This window comes from Podarcis vaucheri (assembly GCF_965113315.1).
Source record: "Podarcis vaucheri genome assembly, chromosome: 3".
Classification (NCBI taxonomy): domain Eukaryota; kingdom Metazoa; phylum Chordata; class Lepidosauria; order Squamata; family Lacertidae; genus Podarcis; species Podarcis vaucheri.
Genome location: NC_138761.1, coordinates 24,819,468 through 24,830,097, shown reverse-complemented (window position 1 = coordinate 24,830,097; position 10,630 = coordinate 24,819,468). Strand labels below are relative to the sequence as shown.

General features: G+C 46.4%; 1 protein-coding gene across 5 annotated transcripts in view; it reads left to right on the top strand.

The window, feature by feature from the left end:
• The first annotated feature begins 1,516 nt into the window (after nt 1-1,516).
• Nucleotides 1,517-10,630, top strand: part of MTA3 (metastasis associated 1 family member 3) — a 124,652-nt gene continuing 115,538 nt past the window's right edge. For 3 of the 5 annotated variants that reach the window (XM_082217556.1, XM_082217558.1, XM_082217557.1), the window contains exon 1: nt 1,521-1,765. In XM_082217556.1, the coding sequence (XP_082073682.1) occupies nt 1,738-1,765 (28 nt within the window). In that variant the 5' untranslated portion in view covers nt 1,521-1,737. Of the gene's footprint in view, nt 1,766-10,630 lie in introns of all 5 variants that reach the window. The other 2 variants (XM_082217554.1, XM_082217555.1) reach the window with 2 other exon arrangements.

Sequence of the window (10,630 nt, the reverse complement as noted above, 5' to 3'; positions counted from 1 at the left end):
AGAATACCACACTTAAACTGCCATAGAACCATGTTATTTTGACGTGCTCTTAAAAGCAAACCACATGGAGTTTTTCATATTGCATATGACTGTGAGATTAAACATAAATCTATCAGCTTTCCACACCTACTTGGAAATCTGGGGAAGCACAGCAGTTGCAGTGTTTTGTTTAGTCATGCGAACAGAGACTATTGCTTTCCCAAGAGTAGCATTCTGAATATGGAAAGCTTTTAACATATTTTTTGCAGACCCAATCTCTGAGCAGTGTGAGATTCCAGCAGTTCCAGGTGCGCTTACCCAGGGTCTGTGTTTACTTTTGGAAACGAGGCACAGCGGAGACTGTGATGTCTTTATGACATATGGTTTATTTACACTTATATACAACCTGAGCCTAGGAAGGAGACTTTTTGTCTTAATGGCCCAACAACCAAGCTATCACAGCAGCACAGGAGACTTAGCCTAGCTTAATTAGCTTTTGACATTTGCTAACTCCTGGGGATTAGAAGTGTCTAGTACCCAACTTAATACACAGAGGTCCAGCATCCAGTTTTAACACTCCCCCTCTTTCTAACACACCCAAATAGAATATGTAAAATTAGCAAGTATGATGGCCAAAATAAGAAATATAGATGGAAAGATAGTAACAACTGAGTAGGAACAATTTGAAGGGTATTTAAAACAAAGTGGCATTAAGATAAATCTACAAGCAGGGATAAAGCTGTGATCAGCAGCAGACAAAAGAAAGGATTGTGAATACAAGGAGGAAAAAACAGAAAATCAATGGAGATGTAGCAAACTAAGGAATTGGTAATAGGATGTTAACGAAAGATAGGTTTGGAAGTCTGTTAGATTTGATTTGATAGGATGGAAAAATGTATGCCTAATGTTTACTGAACAATGCATTTTTTAAAATAAAAAAAGTACTAACACCCACTGGCTTATAGAGGTCTAGCACTCAAACTCATCATAGTAGGGTGTGTTCTATGGCAAACAATCAAGACCAACGTGGTCTTGGTAAACACAATTATGGTGCAAACGCGCGCATTTATTTTTTTTTTTTGCAATTGCATGTATTGAGCGAGGTATGATGGCCAACATGAAAATCTGAAGGAGGAGCTCCCACCCCACGCTCTCCTAAACACTGCACCCCAATGCCAGCGCCCTGCGCCCCATTTTGCAGAATGCACCTGCGTCTCCCACCCCCCGCGCAGGCAAAACATCCACCTGTCCCTGCTAGGCGCGCGCGCGCGCAAAAGGACCACGTACCCAAAAGGGGCACCTACTCCTGAGCCACCCCCAACGGGATCCCTTCCTCCCCCAGCCCCGGAGACAGACCCACCCGAGGGAACTTTTTAACCCTTCCTCTCCTGGGCCTTGGGCGCACACGCACGTCGGCGTGGGCTGTGCGCTCTCGGCGTCGTCGGCGCCGCCCGCTCGCAGCCAACTGCGCTCTCCGCCCTGCCCAGCGAGGCGGGCCCGGATGCTCGGCCTTAACCCTTCAGCTTCCCGCGGCTTCCTCCCTCCGCTCCCTTCCCCCACCGCCGAGCGAGAGGGCCGAGGAAGCGGCGGAGCCGCCTGGCACCCTGTCGTGGTGCCCGGCGTAGGTGGCGTCAAGGGCAGCGGCAGCAGCGCCGGCGGCGGCAGCAGCAGCGGAGAGGGCTGGGCGCTCCTCCCCTTCCCCAGCCCGGCGTCGGCGGCAGCAGAGGAGGAGGAGGAGGGCGCAGAGAGAGCGCAGACATGGCGGCCAACATGTACCGAGTGGGAGGTATGTGGGGCTGGCGCGGGGGGTCCTCAGCGCAGCGCGCCCCCTCGGCTCCCGGGTTCGTCCTTGGACGCCGAGGAGGAGCAGGAGGGAGGGCTTGGCGCCGGGGTCCCGTGGGGCGAAGGAGTGCGGCCTCGCGGGGAGAAGGAGTGCGGGGCCGGCTCTCGGCCGGGCCGGAGCGAAGGGGCGTGTTGAGCGGAGCCGAGCCTGGCGCAGCACCCGCCCCCCGCGGGGAACTCAGCCTCCTCCTCCTCCGGATGCCTTCCCACGAGGGAGGCTACGGCCCACCTGGCCAGGGAGGTGGAATTTGGGGGAGAAGAAGCCCCCCGCGCCGCGGCCTCTCTTTCGCGGGAAAGCGGCGGGACAACCGCGCTCCCCGGGAATGGCAGTCTCTGCGCTTCCCCAAGGGGAGCCGGCCCAACTCTCCCTCCCTTCCCCATTAATGGAAGGGGGGAGCTTCCGAGGCCTCCCCCACCCCCTCTGGCTAGAAGAAAGCTCTCCCTTCGCCCCTGGTGTGTGGGGACTCTTTCAGGGGCGAGGGAGACGCAGGGCGCACCCCCTATTCTGACATCACGTGTTCTGGGGTTCACCCCCCCCCAGCCAGTTCAGCGTGGTCCTCAGCGTGCCCCCCCTCCATGTTTGCTCTCATGTGAAAATTGGCACAAGGTCGCAGGCCTCTCCTTTGTCCCATGGGATCCAGTGGGGCTGCTCCAAAGCAAGTGAAGTGGATAGGAAAAAAAGGATAACTGGTGTGTAAAAGGATGGAGACTGGATAGGGAGAGAATTCTCCTTTTCATTATAACTGAAACTGGGGAGACAGTGGCCCTGTCCCCAGTTAAATTAGATGGCAGTAGCAATTGCTTTTTCCGCACAGAGCGTAGTTAACCTCTGGGATTCGCTGCCGCAGGAGGTGGTGTCAGGGGTTGGCATCACACCAGTTTGGGAGTGGGAAGGTGAATGGGCAGTATTGGCAGTGGTGAGGGCATGAGGTGAGCCCTCAGAGAGGCACTCCCTCCCTAGGGTATCCCCAAACCTGAAGCTGGCCTGACACTGGTGATGGTTTAAAAAGGGTTCAGTATAAATGGTCATTGATCATAATACCTCAATGGAAAATCCTGTGCACAGAACAATAATAATGGTTATTTATTTATATCCCGCCCTCCCCAGCCGAAGCTGGGCTCAGAAGTTGCATATCAGTAACAGTGTATTTGTGGGTTTCCTAGGAGCATCTAGGTGGCCTTTTTCTGGAAGTGGGATGCTGGACTTGATGCACTTTTGATATGATTTTGAACCCCAAAGGGTAATACTAGAGGAATCTGCTTCTTAAGTGCCAATTCATTCAAAATGGCGGCACTCATTTTCTCTGTGTGATTGGGCAACTTGGGTGTGGAGAAACTCTAATCTGAAATGACTGTTTAAATGGGAGGGCCACTTTCCTCTACATAGCTGTGCACACACAGCTGTGTGTGAGAGAATAATGTCTGCTTGGGTGAACCAACTTTTAAGGCCTGGTTCTCAGAATTTGCTCATTGAGGAGCATTTTGTTGCTGTGAGGAAGTGCAGATTTGGGCACAAGTGATGGGAATATTCTAGGCTGCATCAACAGAAGTATGTCCATAATCTTTGACAGGCTTCCTCAACTTCAGCCCTCCAGATGTTTTGGGCCTACAACTCCCATGATCCCTAGCTAGCAGGACCAGTGGTCAGGGATGGTGGGAATTGTAGTCTCAAAACATCTGGAGGGCCGAGGTTGAGGAATCCTGATCTTTGAGAATTCTTGGGAGACAGGTGAGGTCCCCGCAGACTAGAAGTGGGCTAAAAAATTCCTGCACTGCAAGGGGTTGGACTGGATGACCCTTGTGGTCCCTTTCCATCACTACAATTCCATAATTCTACCCAGTTGGGAACATAGGAAATTGCCATACTGAGTCAGTCTACTGGTCCATCTAGCTCCATACTGTCTTATTTGACTGGTCCCGCCCCGCTCCGGGTGGCGGTGTAGAGCCAGAGTGTTCCCCCACAGAAAGCTAACATGTCAGGGAGATAACATGCCAGACTGTCACCATTTTGTAAGTACAGTACTGGCAAGTCTAGATACCAATAAGTAAGTACTGGCAAATTTAGGCTGTGCAATTAAAGTGGATTTGGTGCTTATGGCCAAGAAAATACAAATAATAATAATTGCAAGTATTTTTATGGAAAGAATAGTGTTGGGGAAAATGCACCGGAAATAGTGGCATTGTATCATAGGGTTGCCATTCGTCCAGAATTTCCCAGACATAATCTGGAATACTACAGTCGGAAGCAGTGTCTGGGCGGAAATCACTAAAAGTGTTTGGGAAAATCCAAACGTATGTTGTCAGCAGTGTCATTTTTGGTGATTTCCCTTAAAAAAAGTTCAACAACTTTGCTAAAAAAGAGCTCAACAGTGATGTATAACCTCCACATGGATTTTGTGCAAACAAATCTGGATGAATGCTTGATAAACAGGTTGTCTGGAAGACCCCCTAGAACCTTTCTCCCTAACACTATTTATTTAAAACAGAAGTGAGGAACCTGTGGCCGTAAGTGATGCCAACTCCCATCAGCATCAGTGGTCAGAGATGATGGGAGTTGTAGTCAAGAAATACCTGGCAGGCCACAGGTTTCCTCTCTGTGATTTAAGGTATCAGCATAAAGAGTATTCCAATAATAAAGGTTAATAAGACGACTGTTTGTTTGGAAGAAGGTGCATAGCAGTTGAGTGGAAACTTTGGCCCTTTAGGTCAGGGTTTCCCAGACTTGAGTTGCTGGGAATTCTGCATAAAAAAGAACTGTGCTGAGGGAGAACCGAAATGGAGAAGGACAGGGCAGCCTGTGCTTGAAGGCTGGAGTGCTGAAGTCCAGCAGAGAAGACAGGAACAAAGAGACAAGACTTTTCCTTCTTCTGAGGAAGAAAAATAAGGGAGTGGAGGGCTATGAGGAAGTTTAGGGTCAGGTTGAAGGGAACTACATCCTCATAGCACTGCAACAAACACTGAAACCCTTGACCCTCTGCTTATTCTTCCAGAAGGGAAAATCCATGGATACTTTTGACCCCATTGTTGGCCTTTCTAGCATTCAGTCACTGGAGTCCCACCTGCAGCCTGAAGTGCTACATCCTGGACTCTGATTTAGTACATCACCAGTGCTTTGTGAAGACTAGGCATGTCCCCCAGAATAATAATAATAATAAGTAGTAGTAGTAAATAATTCAGAGAAGCCTGCCACACATGATTCCAAGGATGAGCTGAAACATACATAGCTTGAGTGGTGTGCCTTTGCACTCCTCTTTTTGTGTTAGATGTGCAGTCTTCCTAGGAAAACTACATTGAGGAACAACGAGTTTTTCCTGTTTCCTGTGGAAGCTGGCAGTGCCGGTTGGCAGGCTCTTGTGACACTATGGAGTCACCCTGACCACTCCACCCACTCTGTTTTATGTTTTTTTTTAAGAAGGCAAAAAGACTCCGGATAAGCGCACCAGGTTCCTGAACCCTGCCGAAAATCAAAGAAACAGACAAAAAATACCTGGAGCTCAATAGGGGGATGGAAAGGCAAAACTAGGAATTAGGTATAGGCGTTTTAGCCTTGAGATTCCACCAGCTAAGAAATTAACTGTTGGCTTGAGTTGCACAGACATTTTATATTTTTGTACAAATGCCCCTTATTCATGAATCTCAGAAAAACTACCCTGTCTTTACAGCATCATTGCTCTTTAAAGATTCAGTTTGACCCAGTGACATCTTACCATATGAGGTAGGTTAGGCTGAGAAAGACAGCGAATGGTCCAAGGTCACTCAGTAAGCTTCATGGCTTAAGTCAGGATTTGAACCCTGGTCTCCTAGGTCCTAGTCAAATACTCTAACCACTACACCACATTAGCTCTCCTTAGCCACAGGTGCCTTAGATAATGTTAGGAATGCCCTGCCTCTTAATTCTCAGCCTGAGGGGTCGAGTGATGTAAGGGAAGATGCTACCTGTTCACATATATTATTTTAGTTGCTTTTGACTTGGCAAAGCATATCATGTCTTTCCTGGCCCTTCCACGCCAGGAGAAATTGGATGGGTGGTTGCAGTACTTCTGTGAGGCTCTTTCCAATAGAGGGAATATAATAATCTGGATGTCCTTTCTCCTGTGTTGTAAGAAAACTTGCAATACTATTGCAGCTGCATTTTTCATGTTTTCTAGTCCCAGGAGACCTGCAATCATGCTACAATCTTCTTTACGGTGTGGGAAAGTGAAATCTTAGGAGAAAGGCGGAGGCATGGCCACTTACCAGCTCACCTGTGGGGTAATTTTATCTTGCTCTGGGCAATTGCTTAATTGCACCTTTGCATTCCTCGCCAGCAGGAGCAAGGAACTGGAGTTGTTACCCTGACCTAATTGTGAGCATCTCAACCATTCTCTTAACGATTAATTAATGAACTTCCTCGGCAAGCAAACTTGTTTTCTTACTTTCATTCTTGCAAAAGTGTGTTGTCTTCTCTGTCCCATAAGGCTGAAATGGCAAATGTTCCTTAACTTTCAAAGGGGAGCATTTATTCAGCGAAATGAGTCAGATACTGCAGTTTTCTACACAAGGGCTAGGTAATCTGTGGCCCTCCAGATGTTGGATGTTGACTCTTCATCATCCCTAAGCATTGGCCATGCTGTTTGGAGTTGATGGGAGTTTGAGCCTGGCAACATCTGGAGAATTGCCCTATATCCCTACTTGTGCTCTACATGCTTCACCTGAAAACAAGTGGGACTTAACACGCATACAATAAACATATTGTCAATCTAGGAAGTAGATGGATCTTTAGGGGATGCACAATTATACTTCCCTGTAAATGCTAGTATGTGTGAAGAAACGGGTCAAGTTTGAAGACGTCTGCAAGTAGGATGGTGTGCAATTGTTTCAGTATTTCAAGGCAGGTATGGAAGGGTTTGTAGGTAGTTCAGAGTAGGGGTTAGAACCTTGGGAACCAGGTTTCAAGTCTTCACTCAGTCACTGGATAGCCTTTGGCCAGCCATTGGCTCTTAGCTTAACCTACCTGGCATAGTTGTTGAGATGCAGCGGCAAACCATGTATGCCCCTTTGAGCTCTTTTTGGAGGAAAGGTGGGATATAAATGTAATAATAAGAATGACGAGGCTGCATTTCAATTTAGAGATGGACCTGTTGAACATATATTTCTATCTTATACAGATAGAGGGATACGGAGATATATATCTTTTAAATAAAAAACTGCAGATCGTCAGTACCGTCTTTAAAGAAGCAGTCTCCCTTTTCTCTCATGCAGGAGGGAATGCCTCTCTTAAGTTAATAGACCCGCTACAGCAAATGCATGCATCATCTTGAAACAAAGAAAGTTGTCTTGTTTCAGAACCACTGTTTTTACGTGCATGCATATGAAACCAGTGCATTCAATTAACAAAAACTTGTACTTTTAATCAGCTAAGATTTCTTTAGTTTAGTCCTATATTTTAAATTTTATATTTTAAATCTCATCAGTCCTATTTTCTTCATCTCATTATTGAGCTGCCATAGCATAGTACAGGGTTAGCCAATGTGGTTCCCTCTGTTGTTGGACTCCAGTTCCTATCATTCCTGGCCAATGGCCATGCTGGCTGAGACTGATGAGAGCTGTTATCTGAACGACACCTGCAGAGCAAAATGTTGGTTACCCCGGCAATGGTCTTTGAAAACATCTGCGCTTAGCCATGAACTCAGTAGATGGCCTTGAGCAAGGACTCTCTTTAATCTCAGCCCTTCTACCCTTGTCTTTTCTAACCGTAATATGGGACTGATGATGTTCACGCTGGCTTTGTTTAAATAATATTCCTCCGTTACTCATCCTCTCTTGTGCCTTGTATCAGTCCTCTCTCTTGTAGGAAGAAAGTGTAAAATGTTTCATGTGTTTCAAGCTACGGTTGTGATTTTTTTCTAGTGAAAGTGTTGTTTTTTTGTGTGTGAACCGCTTTGAGGTTTTTATCTACAATCAAATGGCACATAAATCTTAAGAAAGAAATAAAATGGAAAGGTGATGTAGACTGCTGCTCAGCCTTGTAGGTCTATGACTGATCACCCTGTGATCCTTGGATAAAGGGTGGTATATAAACATAATAAACAAATAAAATAAATAAATAGGAGGACGGTGATGGGGAACCTTTTTCTACAATGGATAGTTGACTCATAAGGGAAGTCGTTTTGGTGCTGCAGCCACTGGCAGGTGAAGCTGGAACAAAGGGAGGGTGGAGGTCGAAATTTTTAGGGTTGCGTAGTGCACTTTCTGTCTTTCTCTTCCACAGTAATAGAGGTTTTCTGGGAAATTTTCTTATGCAAATTGGGCATATTTTTATAGTGTAATTTCCATCAGCAAATTTTCATTCTGCCTTGAAAATAGTTTCTATGTGAGTTAGACTGATCTGCACCAGGATAAACTTCCAGTTTGTGTTAGAAAACTCCCTAGAGAGTGATCTAATTTGTCTTGAAACTGAACATTTTACAGGGAAAAATGAAGCATTTGGCAGGCTGAGGGGTGGTGTGGAATTGCTCCACACCACTGCTCTGCTACCATATCTTTGCATTAAATGAGGGCTGCGTGTGGCCTATGAGCTGCAGCTTCTTGTTTTTGGTATGAGAAGTCCCGAGAGCAAGGGACACTCCTCAGAAGTAGGACCAAGGCTCACAGGTAGAATGAATCTATTTATTTCACTCACAGGTAGAGCACTCACTATGTATATAGAAAGTCTCCGGATTGAGCAGCTTGGTGGCATGAAAAGGTTCTGTCTAAGACTTTGGAGAGCTGCTGCCTGTCAGTTCTGGGTGTATCAACAAGCTCTCTTCTCTAATTTACAGTGATGCCTCGCAAGACGAAAATAATCCGTTCCGCGAGTCTCTTCATCTGGCGGTTTTTCCGTCTTGCTAAGCAACCCTATTAGCGGCGTAGCAGATTAGCGCAATTAGCGGTTTAGCGGCTATTAGTGGCTTAGCGGCTAAAAGGCGCTTAGCGGCTTAGCGGCTTAGCGCTATTAGTGGTTTAGCAGCTATTAAAGGCTTAGCGGCTAAAAGGCTATTAGCAGCTTAGCGGCTTAGAAAAAGGGGGGAAGCGAAAAAAATCGCAAGACTCGCAAGACGTTTTCGTCTTGCGAAGCAAGCCCATAGGGAATTCGTCTTGCGAAGCGCATCGAAAAACGGAAAACCCTTTCGTCTAGCGGGTTTTTCGTCTTGTGAGGCATTTGTCTTGCGGGGCACCACTGTATTTAGGTATTTAGGTCCTGCATTCCTATAAGTTCTATAAGTTCAGTGCTGTGTACGTTTAACTCCGGAATACGTTTTACTGGATATAATTGGATATGCTTCTGAATGAACATTCATAGAATCAGTAGTTTAGTGGGGCCAAGCCACACTCCCAACATCAGTGCTGCTATAGCTTACCTAGATGGCATTTGGCAAGGCTACACAAATGCACCAGTGGAGCCAGCACTCTTCTGGTCTACCTGCACAGCTCCCTATCCAGGCCAATGCCATCCAGATAAGCTGCAGTGGCACTGCTCCATCACACAGCTTGGGGTGTGTCCCCACTGCCTACATCAGGCATAGGCAAACTCCGCCCCCCCAGATGTTTGGGACTACAATTCCCATCATCCCTAGCTAACAGGACCACTGGTCAGTGATGATGGGAATTGTAGTCCCAGACATCTGAAGGGCCAGAGTTTGCCTATGCCTGGCCTACATTCCTGCTGAAGTCTAGTTAAGAAGAAGAAGAAGAAGAGTTTGGATTTGATATCCCGCCTTTCACTCCCCTTCAGGAGTCTCAAAGCGGCTAACATTCTCCTTTCCCTTCCTCCCCACAACAAACACTCTGTGAGGTGAGTGGGGCTGAGAGACTTCACAGAAGTGTGACTGGCCCAAGGTCACCCAGCAGCTGCATGTGGAGGAGCGGAGACACGAACCCGGTTTCCCAGATTACGTGACTACCGCTCTTAACCACTACACCACACTGGCTCTCACCAGTTAAAGTCTTGCACAACCTGATTACAGTGGTACCTTAGGTTACATATGCTTTAGGTTACATACGCTTCAGGTTACAGACTCCGCTAATCCAGAAATAGTACCTTGGGTTAAGAACTTTGCTTCAGGATGAGTACAGAAATTGTGCAGTGGCAGCAGGAGGCCCCATTAGCTAAAGTGGTGCTTCAGGTTAAGAACAGTTTCAGGTTAAGAACAGACCTCCAGAACAAATTAAGTTCTTAACCCGAGGTACCACTTTATTATTATTCAGATTATGAGTTGTCCAATCAGCGTGATGTTCCTCCTAGGGGGTCATGACCATTTCTTAAATTTTCAGACCTAAAAGTCTTCCCTGGTGCAATGGTTTGGAAAAATGCAGGAAGTCGCTTGCAACGGCCGTGGCTAAGCCTACTTCCTTCAGACATCTTGCATGAGTCACGATGGATAAGGAAATTGTTTCGGTTCTCAACTCTCCCTTGCTGTCCTGCACACTCCTTTGTTGACACTGATAGTAAATGACCAGGTTAAACATTGCATTTGCTTTCCACTCTTTGGGGTTCAATCTCTTGAGTATTACTTTTTATTGTCTGTGTTGGTCCTACAGAAACAATGTTCATTTTCCTACTGTCTAACTACTTAAAGATTATTTAGAGACACATGGGGTGTGACCAGAAATTGAGAAATTGTTCTTCTTGTGTGAACTGTCATTTCCTAATTCTAGCAGAGCACAAGATGTTTGATTTTAGCTTCTTTCTCTCTTTTCAGTCTGGTAATCTAGAATTATACATTACGTGCAGCGTGTATAATCTAGAAGTAAAACTTTGCATAGGTTGAAGCTTTAAATGTAGTAAGCA